The following is a 22,570-nucleotide window of genomic DNA, read 5'->3' as shown; positions in this document are numbered from 1 at the left end:
GAGATCACCCAGCACTTGTGCTTAAATCGAGTTGAATTTGCGCTCCCAAACAAAGGACTCAACAGGGCGCAGTCAGTCACTCTCTGCCTGTAACAAACGGTCACACGCCAATCCTCGGAGGATGGGCCAGATCGACCTGGACTACGACGGAACTGCTACATGCCCAAAGTGTGATGGGCGTGTGAACTTGGGTCACATGTTGTGTGGTTGTGCTACGCAAGCCTCCTATCTGGAAGATAAGGTCAAGTGGAATAGTGCTCTCAGGAGCAGCTAACTTCAAGATCAACTCTGGGCTGTCCAGAAGGCCCGCGTAGCGTCGAAGAGTCTCGGGCTCCCCGTCCCGATGTGGGAGATGCCCTCTACACCTTGACACCTGTCAAGTGTCCTTCAGGCCACTTTTGGGAAATACATTTTTACCACCACCGCCAAATTGGTATGGGCTTGCACTCAGCCATCACTATCAAGTCATGCTGTCACGGTCACGCGTGCGCGCCCGTGCATGCGTGCGTGTGTGTGCGTGTGGGGCTATTTTTGTTGCGTGTCCAACGCTGTCTCTTTATTTCATTCCCTTGTGAGATGTGAATCGTGCGTTGCTTGTTTTACTTAATTTCTTTGTTTGTTCCGTGCGCCAGCACAAATGCCCTCCGAGCCTGTCCTGGGCACGCCAATAAACGCTTGGTTATTATTATTTTTTTCATAATTTATTGCAAACTGATACGACAGTCTTTAGGGCCTCGAATGCAGGTGCATATTTTAACACCCTGCAACAAATTACTCAATGTGGCTGTTTTGTTGTTGTTTTTATTTCTTGCCAGGCAGTGTCATTGAGCTAGAGCGCCGCAGATTCACCAGCTACGCGCGAGAAAGAGAGCGTGGGGAAAATAGACACTTTATTGTTTCACATGGCCGACTACTGTACGTGGTGGGCACGCGTATAGACGAAGGACGAGTCGAACAACGGTTGCGGTGCGCAGCCACCGTCGAGGAGTTGCAGCAGCCGATGGCCTCGGATATAGCGCTGGTCCTGGCGAGGTCCGGCCGGGCCACTCGAGGAAAGCGTCGACGACTGCGACTTGTCGAGGACCACACGGAACTGAAACGAGACCCAGTGGACGTTGGAGACTCGTTTGTCGCCGTAGTATGAGCAACATGTTTCTTGAGAGACTGCTCATGCGGGAATAGTTGCACGTCTTGCTTTGAAGGCATTAGGAAGCAGAGAACACTGTTGCCTGCTGGTTACGTAGAAAAATCGGAAAAATAACTAGGACAGCGTCTCGTGCGCCACGAATGGAGCGTTAATAATAAGGCACAGAATATGGTGCTTTTGGTTATATCAGTTACATGGTCTAAGCGGGGACAGAACATTTGATTCAATAAGACTCTTAGTAAAAGAAAAAAAATCGAGGGCAACTACGCACTTCTTATGGGTTGTGGATGGGGAAGCAATAATGCCTAATTGAACGCTGCCGATTTTTCGTTCAAGTTGCGCGCTCCGAGTAACATTTTCTTCTAGCTTTACTACGGGCGATGTTCTCGAGTTCGGCGATTACATTAGTGCGGGTTACTTTTTTAGACTTTCTACGCTAGCATGTTGGCTGTAGACCGGAATTTTGCTGGAGGGTACAGCGAGATGGTTCGCTGGTGACTGGTGCGCCACTGGCTGAGGCGAGAGCGATGCGTGCTTCATGATGTGTCGTTCCCTCCAGACGGCGGAAGGCAGGCGCAGTCACCGCGGCACTCTGCACTTTCCGCGCAGCTTTGCGCATGCCCAGTCATTTCCTAGCAGCGCTATCCTTACCTTGTGTTTAAGAATGCGACGCACGCGCTATGGAACGCTTAGGAGTCACGTGGGTTTAGGAGCCGTACTAATTTCACATATTCCGTTGACGGCTGCTATTTGGCTAAATGGGACGCTTATTTCTTTCGCATACAAAAACAATGCAACGAAACGGAGCGCACGCACGCACGCACGCACGCACGCACGCACGCACGCACGCACGCACGCACGCACGCACGCACGCACGCACGCACGCACCCACACAAAACAGGGCTGAATCACAACAAAAAGGAAACAGTAAAGAATAAAGCGCGCTGGCTCGCATTTAAACCAAGCCGTGTGTTAAGGCTTGTCATTGTTCTTGATCTTCTTGCTTCGTATTCGTTAAGCGCCAATATCTTTATTCCACAACTATAAAACATCACCCGTTCGTTCAGGCTTGTTGTGCGGACCCTATTCGCACCCTGTTTGTTGTGCATTGAAAGTGCGTTGGCGAAATGTACTTTCTCACAGGAAATGCACTTTTGAAATTACAACGCATCACCAAACCCGAGTGTATGATGAACGCTCTTGAGGCGTCAGTTGAATTTTTTTCTTGTTTTCTTTCGCTCCTTCCACGGCCGAGCCCGGTTGCAGCGCATGATTATGCATTTGGAATGAAAATTGCGGCCGAGGAAATCGCTTAAGTTGTGTGCAAGCGTGCATCCGTCTTTCAAAACCTACTTACACAACTGCACAGGAGCTCCACTGCCACCAAGATACGCAAAATTAGCAAAAGAAAGAGTCTCATCCACCCTGTACCTCCGCTGTTGAGCAGCGTTTGTTTACGGCTCCCGTACTATCGATTTTAACAGCCTTCCCTCATCCTATTCTCCCGTGCGGCAAAAGTATAAGAGAATAGGGGCCTGTACAGTATCTACGCATTTCCGGGAACATGGCCTGACCGCACCAGCATACCTTTTATTTAATGTTGAAGCGAGTAGCGGAGATGGAAAGTTTACAGAGAGGAATTCTCACAGCTGTTCCTCAATCTCATAGAGTAAATACGCTATATACGGTGGCACCCTCCTAGCCCGGACCATTTCATTTCCGTCTGTGTCAACTCCCGCTGTGATACCCCACAGAAACAAACTTTATAGAAAAAGTTTATAAAATTCTACGGAAAAAGTTTTCTATTTCCAAGTCTTGAGGACTTGGAAACCGAAAAATTTTTCTATAAAATTTCGAGCTATCGCCCGCATATAAATTCGAAACTGATGACAAAGCGAATATTTTTAGCTCTTGTTTTACTTAGTTGGCTCCCAGTCTAAAATGACAACAGGAACACCGTAGAAAACTAAAAAGAATTTCTGTCGTACGACAAGAAACTTTGTTGCGTGACTACTGTTATGACGAAGCCATTCGTTGTTACAACACACGTTTCGTAACGACAAAATCAATTTACTCAACGACAAACATTCTTGCAGTCACAACAGAACTAACTGCCTGTCGCTACGACACCCTTCATGCTGTTGCGACATAGCCAGCTGCCAGAATCACGATACAAGAATACAACAAGACAACAATACGACACGCAAAAATATACGGTGTCGCCGTCCTAGCCCGGGCCATTTCATTTCCGTCTGTGTCTACTCCCGCTGTGATACTCCACAAAAACAAACTTTATAGAAAAAGTTTATAAAATTCTATGGAAAAAGTTTTCTGTATCCAAATCTTGAGGACTTGGAAACCGAAAAATTTTTCTATAAAATTGACTGGGCTGTCTTTGAGTGACATGTCGAGTTAATCGATGCATTTTGTATTTGAAATTTCAAAGGCCGTTTCCCGAGCACAGCAGTCTTAAGTATCCCTAGATGGTCTATTAATTCGTTGCCCTCCTGCGGCGCGACTCATAACCCAGTCTATAGCTTCGCTGCGTGACCTTCCCCTTTGAACTTTTGATAGCGCAGCCAGTCCAATTTCACTCGCTCGTGTTTCTGGGGTCAGCGAAATCTGCAAAATTACCCTTAACTCCGTCGACAAAAAAGAGCTCTATGTATGCCTTTTTCCTTTTAGTAGTCGAGCCCAAGTTTACACTGGAACATTAAACACGGGCTGTGCATGTCATTACCGATGCGGGGGCTCAGGGTTAAGCATAAGAAGCGGTCGTTTATTTATTTTTTATTTTTTGCGAAGTCTATTGGATTTTGCCATTCGAGCTACCCGCACCTCCCTGGAGTGCCGATGCGAACCGCTCGTCGGTTATGTTTGCTTCATGCTACTTTAATATTAACCTATCTGTGATTGGCATGCACATAACCCAAGAATAACTAAGTGCGCTGTGTTGTTAGTTCGAACTTCTTTTGAACGACGAAAACTATTAGCACTAAGCTCGTTTTCTAATCACCCGTTCCTTAATTACAGGTGTATTATAAATTGTGAGGGCTATTGAAAGCCTTCTAACAATCTGGAATTTTATGGTTAAACGGCATGTAATCGTAGAGATTGTTTAAAATATGCGAGTAGAGGAAGAAGCAAACACGCCTAGCAGATCAGTCCAGCGCTCGTATTGTGTGTCCTGGGCCTTGAGTTCAGTTCTTACTGCGCTGTTTCAGTAATGTTTACCTGTTCACACAATTAACCAACTAGCCCCCATTAAGGCATTGACTAGCTGATCAAATGCCGCAATCAAATTGTACTTGCTTTTCAACTTTGTCGGGGCACGTAGTGAATAAACGTAAGTCAAGGACGCGCGGATGTTCGAAATTTCGAAAATGATTCCATTTGATTGGTATTCGATACGTATTCGATTCGAAGACTGGATATTCGATATCTTCGCATGCTAGTTTTGGCCTGATATTCCGGTCTATTGTATTTGAAGTGCGGCACCGAAGACTGGACCAATGAAGGTTGTACCGTGCTGAACATACTGTTACTTTTTTGTGTATTTTTCGAGTTGTTAGGGGAGCACATGTTCGCTCCAATAAACTCGTTTTTCCTTCAAGCCAACTGCGTCATCTTTGGCTTCGTGACAATATATCAAACAGTGAAAACATCCCCTTGGAAATCTTACTCAAGAAAAATATTTTATATATCGAATTATTGATATATCGGACTATTTTGCGATCCCCTTGGAGTTCGATTAACCGGGATCGACTGCAAAAGAAAATTATAAGATTGTTTGTATTTGATTTTAACATTCGAGCTCACCCGAAATCACCTTGTTGTTTTCTCAGCACACTTACCATTGCGACTACGTGGAGCGGAGCTGTAAGTGGTGGTGGGGGAGTACTTTGTACAAAATCCAGCTGCAGGCGATGAGGAGGGCGTTGAGTGACAGGGTTGGCTGCGTCAAGGATGAGAACAAGTGGATGGCGCTCTCGGTGGCTAGGGGATCCACACACAGATGGGGGCGCAGGCTGCCGGGAAAAAGAAACGTTGCAGGTGCGGCCAAAACAGCGGGCGAAGAGGGGGGCAGGAGGACCGGGGCGCCCCGAAGTGCCTAGTTTGCTGCATGTTGCACGCTCCTGACCACTGCGTCCTGCGTTGCCTTGTTTCCGGTCACGGGCTTGGACGACTTGTCGTCGATGGATCTGCATTCGGGAGGAGGGCGGGATGGAAGGAATAAGATATAGGAACAGAAGGGAAGAAAAAAAAATTAAAGCCGTTACACTCAACGTGAAAGCTGTCGGAAGTGCAGCGCAGTGATTCGCCATAATTGGCTGTAGCGCCGTTATCCGCTCACTGCTACCACCCATGCATATGCAATTCAAATTTCCCGCGTTCGCAGTGCTCGCGCGCCCCCTGCCTGAAATTGCGCCAGCGGGAGTTCGGTTCTTTTTGTGCTTGCTTTCCCTCCCACACGTGCCGACGTTGCACTGCCACCTTTTTTCGTTTACTATCGTAAAAACCAACCCAACGAGCGTTCCTAACTAAATGAACGCGGCCGTTGCCGGTTAATTACGTATATTTTCCCGCAAATCTACTTACAGTTTTCTTTGCGCTAAACAACGGGGAGCCGACAAACGCCAGCGGTTCACGAGCTTCGAACGCTTATGACTATATAAAGCGCTTGGCTTTCGAAGCCTCTGGGTTGCCCCGCGACAACAGCGGCTACGACGGAACGCCGTGGGGCTCTACTACGGTCCAGCGAGCGAGCTACGACGACAAGGCGCGGCCCTAAAGTGCTCTGCACTTAAAATTGCCGTGGTTGAACTTGGTGAAACCAAGCTTGTCGAGTGATGGGTCGGTTTTCGCGCCAAGAGCGCGCAGTGAACGCGCACCGGAAGACAAAAATTGGGCCCATCTCCCCGCGAGGGGGACTCGAGTAAATGCGTCGCATAGGGGGTGGGTGTATTGCGTTAACGTTTAGTGTTTAGGGAGTTGGTGGTAGTGAATGCGTTGTATCAGCAGCTTCTTGACGTAGTTTGAATGAGTCAAGGATATAAGGCGCGTTCGTAGCCTCCCATTCTGTGTCGGCTTTGTGGCGCAGTGGGTAGAGCACCATGTACATTGCGTTCCGCCCGCACGGTCGAGGGATCGAAACCAGGCGCCGGATAGTATTTTTTTTATATAGTGTAGGGGGAGGGGTGCGGACTACGACTACGGACGTCAACGCGGGTGACATCGTGAGTTACTGAAATGCTCTGCATTTAAAAGACAGATGCTGCTTGGCGCAGTCTCCACGGTAGGCACGAACGCGCAGTGAATGTGGATGCAGTCAGCGCCTTCTTGTATCACCTTCTGATGGCACGCGCTTTTACGGTTTCTCCCTATTACTCTTCTCCGCACCTCTTCCCTTGGAACGAACCAGCGACTAGGCACTTTCACGCAGCAAACGCACGAGGCGCCGACCTGACCTCGACTGAGTTTGGAGGTCAAATTGACGCTACGAGCTGTTTTCTGTGTTTGTACCTGGAGTAATAAGCTTCGCTTAAAGCAAAAACAATTATCGTGACGGCTAAGATAATCCCCAATGCGAAATTTAGGCGCGGCTGTCAAGCTGCTTTGGTTTTGCGATGTTTCGAAGCGAACAGTTGTCTGTTTTGATTCATAGAACGCCGTTAGTCGTGCGGATAGAGCGGAAAGTGTAAATTGCATACTAAGCAGGGTGTAGCGAGGCTGCCTCGCTTATAGGGAGGTCTCGGGAGGAGAAGATGAAAGAGCGCACATGTTTGGATCCCGCCTAAGCCAATGCTCCAACCTCCACCGTCCGTATTAATCCCCACTTAACCTCCAATGCGTCGGTTGGCGTGGCGCTCACAACCTTCTCCCTTCCTTGCTGAGGAAGGCAATCATCTGACCTGGCCTCGACGTTAACCTTCTTCGGGAAGGTTTATGTCAATCCTATAAGGTTTGTAACCTCATGGCGTTGCCCAGCTCTCTGGGGATGCAAAGAGAGTGCTTGGTGTAGTTGGCTGCGGTCGCTTCAATAAGTACTCACAAACCATTTCCCACTTTTTAATTCTCGTGCGCCTTCCCGGCGATTGTCTAGGTTTTGCTGGTTCAATTCCTCATCGCCTGCTTCAACAGCTGCTCATCGCCTCATAAAATGCAGACGGCCTTCCTCGTCGTATCCAAGACGAACCTGAAGTCGGGGTGTTCTATTTTTGTCTCTCGTCCATCGTATTTATCTTCAACATCTGAATAGCCAAATAATGGGATAATTTTGCTCGGTCTGCAGCGTAACGTATATCTGCACAGACAACGTGGTGAGCAGTAAGCGTTATGGCTGGGTTGAGCTCCTGATACGTTGTTAAAAACTTCGCGCTTCCCTTCTCCCGGTATACGGCGGATCCATCCAGATTCGCTAGTGATTCCAGCAGAGCAAATAGGCGCACAGCTTACCGCCTCCTCCTTCCGGGAGAGTCCCTGGACTTCCAGAACTTGTTCTCCTCCACGGCGTCCATGATGTCCTTGTAGTCGCAGCCGCGGTTCAAGCCGGCGTCGATGTGGCACGACCGCTTGCTGCGTACAAACAGAGAAAGGTCAGTCGCGTCGCCGACGATCCCGCTTCGCTGGCCTCGCTAAGCCGCGCCCATCGAGAGGGCACTCGAGTATAACGTTAGTAACGCAGCGAAGATGCCGGTGCTGTTAGTAGTACATATTTCTTAGCTTAGTTGGCACGGTAACCAGGTCTTATCAGTTTAGGCTTTTGGAATGACTACGTTTAGTGCGGAGTTATGTGTAGTAATTTCGGTAAATCTGGGAGAACGCATTTCTTTCTAAAATTAGCAACGGGATGCGCAGAATGCTGCACCTGGCGATCCAACCACATTTTTAGCACTTAAAAGAGACTGCGAAAATATGAAAATCATCTGTAAACGCGAATATAGCCAGAAAACTCGTGGCTGCTTTACTTAGTAAGCCATTAAAATTGTAGCGCAGTTCTGTAGTAATTTAGGATCTTTCAACCATTCTCATTTCCAATGTTTTTTGTGTTACCTTGAGGTTATTTAGGCTATCACAGTACTTTTTATTACTGCAATGTTTGGAGTATCTAGTTCCTCTTTTGTTTGGAGTTAACTTCTTCAATAAATAAATATTTCTCTCTCTATCTTTCCGAACAAAATAGGAATTAACGCGTGTGCATTAATTTTCCCCCAAAATATTGGAACTGCAAAAAAACTTCTTGGTCTTGCTTTAGGGAGGTTATATGCTCTCAATTTAAGCATTTGTACCACGACTTGCATCGGCTAACGCTTCCTTTCGTCTATCCTTACATTATGTTCCTTGGTGCTAATATACTATACGAGCACAGATGTATTTTAGCAGTCTTCGTTTTACGCGCCGCCATAGCTCAGTACTCTGATCTTCAGCTTCTGAAAGTAAATGGCAAGACACACACAACGAACCACCACCAGTGCAGCCCAGCGTAGCAGACAGCGAAACAACGATCCCAGCGACAACGAACAGCACAGTAAGCTTGCAGTTATTAGCTGCACGCGGAATGCTGAACATACCTGCTGTAGACTGCACGTTTCAGGGCTCTGGCTCGTGGCGTGACGTGGAATAGGACAGAAACGTAACGGGACCGCAACGCACGAGCTCGGGCTGCTCAGATTTACAATTTGCTTCATTTCGCTATTCGAAGGTCCACAGACGCCTCTTGTGGCACGCTTTAATTTGCTTTGACGTCATGGAGGTGGTGCCTTCGGTAGTACAGGGCCTGCGGCGTCCTGGTACATAATACTTGGTATCCAGTTACGTAACATACGACAAACAAGACCATCGATGGCGCCTTGATGTTCCCTGAGCCTGTGACCGCGTGAAGGTTTGCCGCTGAGAAGATTCAATGTTTGTACGTTGTTTTATACCTACTGGCCTCGGCATCGCGGATAGAACAGTAAATATGTATCATTTGGGGTGTATGCGAAGTGATTTTTGGTTTTGAAGCAAGTGTTGGGCCTCTTCAATTATCAGCTCCGGACTGGCCGCACACTGCCTGGGACGTTATCCGGAGCTCGTTTTGACCATGTATTCCTATGGAGCTTCCGGTCCGATGGCGGTCATCGGATCGACCGCAGGCTGTCCAGGACAGGTAAATTGAGGGTGCTCAGTGATTTTGTTCGAACAGCTGCGAACCGAGGCGAATAATTTTCAACTGACGAAAATATTTAGCGCTTCGCAACACGAAAACTGAAATTTAAAATTTCTCAATAATGCTTAAGTAACTAGCCTGTAGAAGAGTAAAATGTTTAGAAGTGTCTCGAAGATTTTTTCGGGGTGTAAAACAAGCATACGGAAGCTATGTGGCTGCTTTTAGCTTTATTGGTGATATTATACCTTATGTGGCGCAAAGTTCACCACTATTAAGGCCTTAACCATCAGTGTTTCACTATTAGTGAAACGCTTAATGAGGGTACGCACTGTATATGCAGACAAGCTGCGATTAAGATATCGATCTTGATCAGAATGTGGAACGAGATGGAAAATGTCTTTACGGGGATGCCAAAGCAGAAGCACGAGGATAGAGTTGTTGGCCTAATGCCAAGGAGGAATGTGGGGCTCTATGAGCACCTTCCTCCGGCCCTTTAGCTGCACCGCACCAGAGCACTGCGGAAAAGCCCGTCGCCGCTAGCCGTAGAAGCAGAAGCAGGTGCACCTTTGCTGCGGTCTATCGCAGGCTCTCTAAAGACGATGTATCAGGTGTACAACTAGTTAAAAATAGTTTAAAAGAAAGCAGGTGCACCTTTGCTGCGGTCTATCGCAGGCTCTCTAAAGACGATGTATCAGGTGTACAACTAGTTAAAAATAGTTTAAAAGAACACGTCATCAATATGTTTTTACAGGGCATTTCTTATTGTCAACAAGACATATTTTCACGTATCCGAGTTCATTTAAAATAATTGCCCTTTTTTGTTTACTAACTTCGAAATACATCGCAATACTCGAAGTTTTGAATTTGAAGCTTTCGTCTCAAAGCCGAAAAATTAATATCGTGTTATTTCAAGATTTCAAGATTTTATTTTTCCCAGTTTGAGTGGGTAGGGCAGAAGAAAAAAAAGCTGCTTTTTTTAATGCGGAAATTCAAAAGTTTCGAATATCCGCACACCTGTATTATTGTAATCATTTTTTGGGGGGTGAGCCGGATTTTTCGGAGTTCGAAATTACCTATAATTTTGCTTTTCTTCTTCCTTGGAAATTAATCAACCCCCTCCCCCCATTCCCCGATAGAAAGGAAGTTGCTTTGGTTCCGACAAGTTGTGGATAACGTACAATACATGCGCCTTTATTGTCATGCTATTGACGTCGCGTGATAAACATCTTAGCAAAAGACACATGGTGCCCAAAGGGCCTACGAAAACGAAATACAACTTTATTTAATTTGAAAGCACTAGGCTTCAGAACCCCACTCAGCCCCATTCCAGCCACGACAGACATTTTTAACCGAAAAAGACGCATGGAATATTAAGAAGTTTTCAATTTCCCCCTGCAGTGAAGTGTTATAGGCACGAGTGACGTCATGTGGGTCAGCACCGAAAACAATTTTCAGTGTGTTAACTGTGTGTTAGCATCGAAGTGATGTGATCAAATGGAACTAGAGGCCCCACTACAATTGTCCAATCATTTGCCTTAGCCATGACTCAGGTCGGGGATCACCAATCACACAAGCAAGATTCTGTGACGTCATAGAAAAGTTGCCGGAAAGTGGCTAAGGAGTCGCCACTGCTTCACATGTTTTCTTTAGTATCTCCATTATTGGTTGGAAGTTTGTGATAAAATTGACATCATTGTTATCGGAACAAAGCTGTCTTTGTAATGGACCAAACTTATATTTCATGGCTCCTTTAAAGAAGAAAAAAAACTGTGGTTGATTCCTCTGTCATAGGAATCAACACGAAAACACGGTAAAACACGAGAGTGAAATGTGCAGCGAAATCTGCAGCTGAGCATGATTTGCGGGTCGGCAGCTGTCTTGTGGGTGTGCTTGGCGAGTGACGTTGTGCTAGCGGGTCGCTTGGGCAATGTGTACTGGCGTCATTTCCGTGACGGTTATCACGTCAGGGAAATCTTGGTGTATCCCGGCATAAAACACTTTCGCGTTAAAATATAAAACCCGAAAATGAACAACCCGAAGTATAACGTACTCTTTAGTACTGAAGGTTGCTTCCCCGCAAGAAGCCCTGAGTGCAGCGGTGCATCCTTTACAGGCCACTTGCTTCGTTGTACTGGCGTAATTTCCGTGACGGATATGACGTCAGGGAAATCTTCGTGTATCCCGGAATAAAACACTTTCGTGTTAAAAAGGAAAGTTATCACTTTAAATCATAATAAACTCTCTTGTATTTTGAAGGTGAAAAGAAGTGCCGTGATAGGACTTGGATGTTTAACCGTGTCTAATATTTTACCCACTGTAAAATACTGCTTTTTTTGTTTCGGAATCATGCAAAACATTGGGGCACACCGTATGCGGTATTGTTTTGAAGAGCAAGCGTATAAGTAAAGAAGAGCTTATCGCATTTCCTCATGACGTTTTGTATTCGGCGTGAAAGAACAAACAAGCAAAAAAAGCTACAAGACATAAACGTCCCTCTGAGCTTCTTGATTTCCGTGATGAATTTCTGATTGATTTTCACGACCGGCTTACATGCCTAGTTTTTATTAACGTTCGCTTATGTTCACGGTGATGGACGGGCCACGGCTGTATTCGTATACGCGCTCTCACTTCGCGGACCATTCTGATGGCATAAAAATAACTTTAGGACAAAGCCAAAAGTCGAGATGCTTGAACACAGGGTTTATTCTCTGGTGGCCACGTGAGACAAATGCGGACACCAAACCACAAATCGGGCGCAATGTTGGTGCTGGATGAACCTGGAAATCTTAAGCCTGGTTGGTGGAGCCTGCAAAACAAACAACCCGATGAAAACGCATGAGAGTGGCGCCACGTCGCGAGTTAGGACGACCCACAGGAGGCGACGGAGACAGCCGAGGGGGGACGACCACAGCAAACGGACAAGTCGTTCGAAAAGCCACACACAGAAATGCGAGGTGATCTGGAAAACAGCGGGTCTGTTTTTCTCGCTTCACTTTTTCTTTCATCTGACTAACTCACGTTCGGTCTGTTTATGCTTGATGAGTGTAGACATCTCTTTCACTGCACATGCAGTTCTTTTTCCCGCTTTACATCTGCTAGTCCTCTTACGATCCTGTCTGGGCGTTACATCTTCTCTCGAGCTTCCTTATTTGCTTCCCACCTCCGACATTTACGGGGCGTGAGTTACCCACCCATTCGTTCTTCTCCCAAGAAGATGGAGCACGCCGCTTGCCGGCATCGGGGTGTACCGACACCAGAGCCGCATTCGCCCGAATCATGTAATAGAGCCACGCTTGTTGTCCCTACGGGGCTATCTGGAAGCGAGCCGCGAGTTCATTGCGCTTACAGGATACTCTGGTTATCTCGACGGTTGCAGTTCATCAGAGGGGCCCCAAACTAACGATGCTACACGTATAGGCGCGCCGCCTCAGTTTACGCAACCACAGCCGCCAAATTAACCTCGATGGGAATGGAGGCTAATAAGGACGCCGCACATTTTGAGATGACTGTTTTGATCGGGAAGGGAAGCGGCGGAAACCAAGAGAACCATGTTTCCAGACGGGGCTGGGTGTCGGCTCGTTGATTGATTTTTACCGAATCGGTTACACAGACTGTGCGAGCGGTATGAAAATTGCTGCGAGGTCTCCGACCTCCTGGGGGCGCTGATTGTTTCTCCCGAACCGAGCGAATTCTGTTGGAAGACGTCACACGAAGCAGCCAGACGTAACAGGAGACGTTTCACGAACAGGGAACACGAAGAGTTGCGTTAGGTGAGCGGTAAATGGGGACCCGCCTGTTTTTTGCTATTACGATTGCGTGCGTCTGAGAATAAGTCTAGAGCTTTGACTGCGCGGTTTATAACTTAATTCACGCCTACGGCTCGGATCGCGTTGCGGAAGTGTAAATGGACGTTTGTTTGCAACTGGCGTTTAAGTTTCCTTTGCAAAGGATTATTATTATTATTACTAAACTCAAAATATCCTTAATTTTACTAACAGAACGTGACGTGCATTGGAAACTATTGCGGGTAGAGGAAAAGCTTTGACAGACGGATTTGTAACGAAGATAGATTACTTAAGCAAAAATTAATGTGGCAAAGGCGGTTGTGAATAAATGTCTTACTGAATCGTTTTACTTCTTCAGCAAAGGTTATGCTGCGCTCGACGGAAAAAAGAATCTGCCTACGCAAGCGGATTGCTGGCGCAGGAAACAGAATTTTAAGCGATTTTTAGGAAACTTTATTTTAGGCCGCTATAATTCGTTTTTTTTTTGTTTTTATCGACGGAAGAAAGAACTAACGTTTCGGTCCGACCGTACATTTTCGATTAGGTGCTGCTTCACTTAGGTGTTTATTTTTTATTAGATTGTCGTGCTCTGCCACGTTCGGATGGACCTCTGTGTAATACCCGTGCCATACGTACATAAAAAATGACATTAAGTGTTTAAGGCCTTAAGATACCTAATGACATTATTTAGGCAGGCCGTGCTGCACGCAAAAACGCAAAGGCATTAAATGTCTTGAGAATGGTGATAATAACCAAAAAGAGAAATTCACTCATATTTTCGAAGTTTTTAACGTACAGAAAAACGTCTTAGAAAGGTTAAAAAGTGTCTTGTGAAAGAAAAAACTAGAAAAATAGTGTTTTCTGAAAAATGGTGTGAGCCGTTTCTAAAAGTGGCTTCAGTAGCTGCCATCACCTGCCAGCGGTAGCCAAATCCGAAAAATTCAAAACGACGAGTAACAGGTTGTTTTGCCTTTTGCCGCTGTTTTAGTGAACTTCGTCTTCTTCAGAACTTCAACCCCAAGAGTGCACAAAAAATCTTCTCATTCCGAAGTTTAGTTACGTTTCTGCGTCCACTGGTGCTGAGAGTTTCCTTGGTTTCATTCGGTGCACATCGCGTTCGAGACTAGGCAAATTTAAGGCATTCGTGACAGTGAATGAGTTGTGCGAAACTCCTTAAAGATTTTCGCGTGTAGCAGCGAATTAATGGCATTCAGCAATTAATGTCATTTTTGGTGTACGTGTGGCACGGGTATAACTACCGCAGCGACCCAAGGAAGGCCGAACCTTGCGCGTACTTGCGTATACTCCTTGCGTGAGGGTCTAGGCACCCACGGTAGTACATTAACGGGTACAAAGAAACCATGGCTTCTTCAAGTTATTCCTCTAGAGTGTCCCGCCCCTCATCACGGAGCACGATCACCGCGGTGGACGTACGTCGTCGCCTGCGTCCCGGCAGGATGTCGCCGGTGATGAAGTCGTGGTCGCGGCCGCTTCCGGCAGTGTTTCCTACTGCGCAGTCCTGTCCCGGTAGGAGGACGGGGCCGCACTCGCTTCGTTTGCTGCGTGATCGGGAAGACCTCGCTTAAATACGATAGCCTTTATGGTTTACTCACCTCTCTGCCCTTCTTTCGTTATAGTTTGTAACCACGGCGACCGATACTTTAGAGTTGTCCAAGGAACACTTCCTTTCCATCGGCATCTTTAACAATGCACGCGGTGCGAAAAGGAGGGATGGAGAGCGAAGCAAGGAATTAAACTCCACGACGCTTATGTTCTCTTGCTGGGTTTCTGAATCCTTATTTTCGCCTCCTCCTACCCATCGCTGCCACGACCACCCCTCTTCCTCTCCTACTCCAGCCGCATAAATTTTAGCGCTGTGAAAGCGCGGCCTACTGGACCAGGATGGCCGCCCACCTCCCTTAACGGTTACTCCAAATTCCTCTCACTTTTTCCGGGTAAACGTTTCGCAACCACCGTGGAAGCTGACCGCTTGGGCTTGCTGTTTCAGCAGCGCTACTTCGGCGCCCCGATGAGCTCAGCAACCAGCGCACGCTGTAACCCACGCAGTTTTGCGGTGCCGCGGCTGCCGCACAACTTGCCGACGCGAGACATTCCCGACTGCCCCGCGGCTTTCAGAGCACAAACCTTCACGGGAATGCCGGAAAGGCGGTGCTCCCCGCGGGCGTATATTAAAGGAGGCCGCAGTGGCAGCGTCGAAGGAAACAGCGTTTAACAACCATGCACCGTGGATCGCGACCAGTGTCTGCCCGACTCCATATGCCCGCCGCGGTGGCTTAGTGGCTAAGGCGTTGCGCTGCTGAGCACGAGGTCGCGGGTTCGATTCCCGGCCGCGGCGGCCGCTTTTCTGATGGAGGGGGAAAGCAAGAACGCCCGTGTGTTCGAGATTTCGGCGCACGTTAAAGATCCCTAGGTGACCAAAATTAATCCGGAGCCCTCCACTACGGCGCGCCTCATCGCCTGCGCTGCGTCGGCACGTTAAACCCCACAATCAACCAATCAATCAACCAATCAATCAATCAATCAATCAATCAATCAATCAATCAATCAATCAATCAATCAATCAATCAATCAATCAATCCCGACTCCATGAATTGCTCGCCTGATTTTTTTAAAGCAAAGCTTTCGTTGCCTCAATGATGACGTCGACGTAGGAGTAAAACACACTGCAGGAAAGTCAACTTTACACTATGGGTTTCACGAAAGGCACATCAATCATACACAACGTAGCATTACAATGGGATTTCTTTGTACACCTAACGGACCTCTCGTAATACGCAAAATTGTAGTTTGGCAGTGCACATAGTTAGCGATGATGATGATGATGATGAAATAAATTCTCTAAGCAAGGTCGAACTTTGTCTTTGGATTTGGGCAGTTTGGATTTTGGACTTTGGCTGTGACTCGGATTGCATGGGAGAAAGCTTGGCGTTTGAACCGTCTCTCTTTTTTTAGCCAAAAAAACGTTTATTTCTCTCTCTCTCTCTCTCTTGACAAAGGGTTCTGATTTTTTTACTGACACTACGCAGGACGGAAATTGAGCATATATTGCAGACTGTGAAGAAAGGGCGCTTGGCCTAATTTCGTGGCTGCATAACTGGGGTTGCGCTGGCCGGTTGGTGTCATGTAAACTAACTGGCTGTATTGTGTGTTCACACATCAACGCCGATTAACTGACCTTGAATAATAGGGTTTTAAGAGCGAATGCTCTTTATAAGCGACCCCAAACCATCCACCGCCGGCGGCGGCGGCGTCGGCGGCGTTGGCGTCCGCAGTGCTGTTTAAAGAAAAAACAGCATCCGGCGCCAGGTTTCGATCCGAGGACTTTGCGGGCCGCAGCGCGACGCGCTACCGACCAAGCCACAGACGCGACGGTGATATCAGTGTTAGACGCGCCTTATATCTTTAACGCATTCAAACTACGTCGTCAGCGGCGTGCGTTGGCGACTCAGCGGCGTTATAGCGGCTTGATAACTGCGTGGTGTACACGTGATACTACAAACCCGATGGAAGAGATGGAAGAGAAGGCGGCGAGGGGGTGGGCTGCGGGGGCCGAGCGCAAGCGCCGCAAGCGGGCCGACAACCGTGCATTCGCACTTTCACATTCTCCCCCTCGGGGAAATGCGGGGGAATTTTTTTGTTGCTGCTGGCAGATGGAGTTCTTGAGTTTAAGTATTTACGTGGTGAACAACCTAATTACTGCCATAATTTTCGCAAGAATTTTGTTATTGCAATAATCTTCTTAAGTTGCACGAAAAGGTGTGCCCCGGATTAAATCAATCCACGGAATAATAACTTGTGAACAGTGCCTGTTTCTGTTAAACTGCTGCGCTCTAAAAATTCCAGAGTGTGCTGACGTGAGAAAAGCTTGAGCGCCGAAGGTTCAAGCGTTCTTTACGACGCACAATACGAATTCCCGGTTTGGTTATACGTGCCATCGAAACCCGCACCGTAAGCTGTTTCTGCGGTCCTTGTAACTGTTACTCGTTACAGCTACTGATTGGCTGTCACGTAACTCTGCTTCCAAACATGCGTACAACGCCAACAAGAGCTTTTGTTCTTTCGTGCATGTATGTCCTCAACCACCAGTCGTGCTAGCCATGCAGGCTGGACTGGGCGGAATAAAATTCCGAATTATCACCTTCTTAAGGGCGACATGCTCTCGTTTCTTCCGGAATGAAATCAAAATAGTTTACATGTGACAACATCGACAATGAACAGATCGCTATCTGGCATATTTGAAGCTGTTTACTCCTTACAAGACTGCGCAGTTTGCCGCCTCTAATTCCGCAAGGCACCAGATGCCCGATTGCTATCTGAGTCAAAGGCTCAACAATAAACGGAACCAAATGTAAACAGCCTTTTTCAACGGTGCAATCAGGTCGAGAAACCATCTAGGGAGTGACGTGGTTAGAAAATTTGTGGGGTATCTGATGTGCTGGTAATTTGAGGCACCTTATAATAGGCTTTTAATACTTGCCTCTACTGCATATGTATAATGTCAGACGTCGTCGAGAGATAAACTTAAAAAGCGGGAGCTCATTCCTACTTTTTACTCTGTTCATCTACCGCTTTCCTGCCTCCCTCTCTCTTTTATCCGAGCTCTTTACGCCCTTCTTTGACGTAGAGTTAGTGAACGTACCACGCTTGTGTTGTTGCCTGAATAAGGCCCCGTGCAAGATGGGCATCACGTCTTCTCTGCGTCGAGTTCTTCGGCAGTGTGCACTTTCCGTATCTGCTACTCGGAAGACACGTATCGTGCGGCTCTATAGTTTGATTTGGCGCATTTAAAATTCTGAAAGAGAGCTACTCTCAAGAGCAGCACTGTTCGAATGGAATGCAATTGAAAGGCTGTATTAGAAATCTTGCTCTTGTTCGAGGCCACGAAAGGCAAAGATGCTCAAAACGCGGACACGTGGATATCAAGAAAAAGGAAGAGCATCACGATTGCCTTGTTAGTTTCCGGACTCCGGACGAGACGTGTGCGCGGAGACGATCGCGGGATTACGCTGGGATCGTGACAAGGCATACGCGTCTCTATTCGGACCGAAGACCGGTAGAAACACGGGCCAAGGCGTTATTTATATACAACAGTAACAATGCTGGAGTGCGTTGTCGGAAAAGTGTCGGCGAACGGGAGTACTACCCGCGAACATTTTTAGTCTCCCAGCGGACAAGAGAGGCAATCACAGAAAGTTTTGTAATGTCTGTGTCTACTTTGCTTTGATTTCTTGAGATGCATTTAGCGTTTTTGTTTTGTTTTTATAGAACATGTTGGGAGGCCCTCAGTAAGTTCTACCCTTTCATTCAGCACGTTGTGAAACGACTTATCTTCGCAGCGCAAACAGTAGACGGATGTCTGACATTTTCTCGCGTTTTCTTGCAACTAACTCCCTTTTTTTTTGGTCAAGATGGTTTAGTATTGAGGCTTGTTTAAAGAGTAAACGTCGCAGGACTGTAGCGAGAACACGCACATTTCAAATGATGAGCACGTGTCCGCTGCACAGTACACACTTTTTGTTTCCATCTGAATTCCCAAAAATGCATGTTTCTGTTACAATCAATGCAGAAAGGTTTATGAAAAAGAAGAAGCGTTACCCCAGAGGCTTAAAAGAAAAAAAAATGCATGAGATGTACTGAAATAGTTGAGTACTTAACATAAAAATGGGTATTATATTGTCGATCACTACAGGGCTGGAAACGTAGTTTACTTGTGCTTGGACCCTTTAAGTTACAAAACAATTTGTTACGTGTTACTTTTCAGTGAAGAAGAGAAAATTTGGCAAAACAAAACAACTTTTACAAAGAGTTATTTCAGATATTTTATCGATTGCTGCTCTCGCACATCAAAAGGGCATTGCACATTTTATAACATGACTTAAGCATTTCGGGGCATTTTAACTTTCTTGCGCCGAACTGACATAATTTTCCACATTGTACAGTATTAACTGCACGCCTGACTGATGTTAATCCCCACGTCACAAGAACGATGCTATGCAGTAAAACTCACTGCAGAGTGGTGAGCTGCCGATGAAGGTCGTCGACAATTTCCCGAATGATCTCCAGTCCCTTGCGACGATTCACGATCTGCCGGATGCTGCAAAAAAAAAAAAAAAAAGAATGAAAAGAATGCACAGATATGTTAACTGCGTAAAAAATAACTTGTAATGCGGCACGCATTACCTTTAATGCAACGCGAGCGCGTATCAATTTCGTATTTCGCGTATTTCGAGGACTTCTATTTTTTTCAGAAATAAACAACGGCGCAAATCGCATGGCGACGGGAACGCCCGATTCGGGATTTTTTTCCAGGTGTTCTACGACTTTGTACTTCACACATTAGCGATTAAAGTAACAATTAAAGATTTTCCCCCAATATAAAATATTTCACTCGTTTTTCACTAAAAAAGGATATGTAGCAAGTACACACGACGAGAGAGATAATATGCAGTAGGTATGATTTCACTAGAGCTCTTGCTTTTTCAAATTTTGGTTCAAATGGGGTGTACCCTGTATGCTCAGAAGTCTAAATACGAACTGTATAGAAAAATAAGCATCCACACCTAAATGGTTTAGGCAAGTGAAGTGGAATATGCCACTACCCTGATCCAAAGTAGAATAATTCAGTAATGACATCATCATCATGACCATCATCGCTGTCGTCACTAGCGTCATCACTGGCGGTATAAAAGAGGAAGAGTTGAAATGGTAAAAGGCAGACGTAAGCTCCAATCAACTATCCACAAAGCGTAGCCGGGTTTCGATAATATTTAAAAACCTATTTTAAAGCTTTTGATGTGTGTAACAGTAATCCAGTTGCGAGTATGCACTTGTGCTGTCCTCATGTATTCCTGTTCCCATTAGTTTGCGCGCAGTTGTTATTTTTAAGATAAAAAAAACTGAATAGCTGTAAGGGGTAGCCTCTGAAAGCATTTTATGCCATTTTAAAAAGCGACAGCCATGTAACTTTTGCAGCACTGCGCATGTCGAAACGAGGAGACTTAAAAGGCAAAAGTAGGGCGGTAAGTGGCAGGGTGTGCATTGTTACTCAAAACTTGCATTCTTCGAAGATAGTTTCGGCGGATAAAATGATGAGACTAAGACAACGCTCTCTCACTTTTATATTCTCCTTTCTATCGTTCAGTCCTGAAACATGTTATTGGAAACATGTTAGGAAAAGAATAGTAAAACAAAACAAAAACAAAGTAAGACCCGTAAGGTCGAGGAGGTGCGTTCTACAGTCGACAGAAGCAGTCATATGCAAGCGGGGACTCCATGTCTCTTTTGATACTCCCAAGACAAGCTGCGTTGACGTTAGCGCTCATTGGCGCCGGTACCGGCTTTGTTGAGTGGCCTCGTCAAACGCTAATGGCTGCAGCCGGAGCCCGGGGGTTCTCTGAGTGACGGCGCTGCTATTGTATCGAGTCTCACTGCGCCATTGGTTTTAGGCACACTGCCTTTCCAGTGCACGCTTTCCTTTTCGTCTTCAGCTTTGTTCTCGCATCTTTACCCGTAGGCTCTGCGCTTTGCGAGTGTCGTCAGAACGGCAAGCAAGGCGAATTGCCCAGGACAGATGCGCCTTTCTCGCACGACGATGGTTGTAAGTGCAGGGGAGGTGGGTGAAGGCCTGCCTCGTTGCACGTCGCATTGGCCGATGTTAGCCCAGGGCGAGTCTCCCAAACACGCGAGACGGTAAATCGAGAAATAAAAGAAGTGAAGAAAATGAGAGGTGAGATCGCGCGTTTCGGTTTCTCGGAAGACACACAGGAGCGAGACTGTTCGGCACAATCAAACTCGGAGAATGATGGCGCTGTCTGCCGAAACACACGTAAAAAGTAAAAAAAAAAAAAAAAATGAAATCTAAAATTTAAAAAAACAAAACAAAACAAAAAAACCCCAAAAAACCACAACGGGTTGTACAAACACGCCGTGGCCTGGTCTGTGGCACCGAACGTGTGCGTTCCCGACGGCGAGATTTATCCTGCTTGATTTATCCTGCGAGATTTATCCTGCGAGATTTATTACGACACGCTCCCATGGCGATGGTCGCGCGTGATGGAAGGAGGGAGGGCGAAGGAACTTTAATAAACAATTAATGTCCGAATCATGATTAGTCGGATATTGGGCGACCGCTTGGAGTCCGGCTAAAAAACATGCGGGTGCGGCATTGCCGGGTGCTGATGAAGACGGCTGAGTTGACAACAAAAGTTACCGCAAGTTGAGGTCGTAGCACCGCACGTGGGTTGGTTGAGTGGTACGAGGGAAGGACGAGTATGTGTGGGGAATGCTGGGGTAAACCCCACATACATAATCACGACTCGGGATGCCTGGGCGGGTGAATGTGCGGTGGTGAATGAGGTCGCACTTGGAAAGGGATAAGTTTGCGCTTGGCAGATATATACAGGTTGACGGTGTGCCAGCTGTAGGGAGGGTGATGGAAGTGGCGCAGTTGTTAGACTTCATGTCGTCTGCATTTGCGGTGGTTAGTGCGCCCGTCTTTCGGGTTGCGAGAAATTCGCTCTTGGAAGAGTCGCGAGCGTGGGTGCCAATACTTTCGTTCCCCTCAATGCCCTGCAGCTTGAGACCTATTCCAGAAGGACACTGTCTACGACGGTGGAGCTTACAGCCGTTCAGTTATCCGTGACTGATGTGCGTGGGTAGTGGTGTGTTGTCGGCAAAATCATCAAGCGCGTCCTGATTGTCCGTGCGCACTGTAATGTTGTCTTCCAAGTAGCGGATAATGGCCGCGGTGATTGCCTAATTTTGTGTCGCGTGCTGTTGTGGGGGTCACGCCGGTGAAGTGCTGAAGTTCTTGTGGGCGGAGACCGAGAGCTGCACTTGAGGGTCGAGAAATTGGCATCGGTGGGGACGAGTCAGCCCTGGTTTGCGTCTGCGCTGAATCTTTCTCGGATTACGTGTTGTGGGCTGACGGGAAGGGTCTGCTGTGAAGTACTAGATGGGTTTAGGGTGGGTACGGTGTCAGAGATATGTGGTGTGAGCGTGGTGGGGTGTCCTTGTATCTACAGATAGTCCTGAACCAGGGTTCAGGACTAGAGTGCCCCTGGAGATGCTGGAGGATGCCGTCGGGAGGTGCTTAAATGGGAGTATAGAGCCTAATTATGCGCTGCTGTTTCCGCTGCAAAAGTACTTTTCAAGGCTGTGTTCCTGATTTAAAGGATCGGAGCGTATATGGCCGAGTTCCGGGTTTTGTAAGAATCGTCCTGTTCTCAGAACCAGTAGAAGAAAATTGGGCAGGGACTGGTGGGTTGCTGGTGGGTCACTGACTTACTGATGACCCACCTACCAGCAGCTATACGGCAGTACCATTAACTATACCACCGTCTTCTGATTGTAGAAGCCGAATGTTATTTTTATACGCAGCAGATATGTCTTTTTCCTCTGTGGCTACCCCGCGAGGCCTCTGACGCAGAACCACACGAGCGCAAGAATGAGGCGGACAATAATAATGAC

At 46.9% G+C, this 22,570-nt stretch overlaps 2 protein-coding genes across 5 annotated transcripts in view; one reads left to right on the top strand and one right to left on the bottom strand.

The window, feature by feature from the left end:
• Positions 1-22,570, top strand: part of LOC144174832 (uncharacterized) — a 365,599-nt gene that overhangs the window by 13,079 nt on the left and 329,950 nt on the right. The gene's annotated exons all lie outside the window — the stretch shown is intronic.
• LOC144174833 (uncharacterized) overlaps positions 874-22,570 on the bottom strand; it is an 82,852-nt gene continuing 61,155 nt past the window's right edge. For 2 of the 3 annotated variants that reach the window (XM_077703754.1, XM_077703755.1), the window contains 4 exons: positions 19,110-19,196; positions 7,604-7,723; positions 5,002-5,349; positions 874-1,093 (listed from right to left, as the gene is read on the bottom strand). In XM_077703754.1, coding sequence (XP_077559880.1) covers positions 5,259-5,349; positions 7,604-7,723; positions 19,110-19,196 — 298 coding nt within the window. In that variant the 3' untranslated portion in view covers positions 874-1,093; positions 5,002-5,258. Of the gene's footprint in view, positions 1,094-5,001; positions 5,350-7,603; positions 7,724-11,975; positions 12,103-14,515; positions 14,641-19,109; positions 19,197-22,570 lie in introns of those variants that run through there. The other variant, XM_077703756.1, reaches the window with a different exon arrangement.

The sequence above is a fragment of the Haemaphysalis longicornis genome, unplaced genomic scaffold (assembly GCF_048455015.1).
Source record: "Haemaphysalis longicornis isolate Haplotype H1 unplaced genomic scaffold, Haemaphysalis longicornis Haplotype H1 scaffold_3, whole genome shotgun sequence".
Classification (NCBI taxonomy): Eukaryota; Metazoa; Arthropoda; class Arachnida; order Ixodida; family Ixodidae; genus Haemaphysalis; species Haemaphysalis longicornis.
Note: the sequence above shows the minus strand (reverse complement) of the source record. Positions and strands in the feature narration are given on the sequence as shown.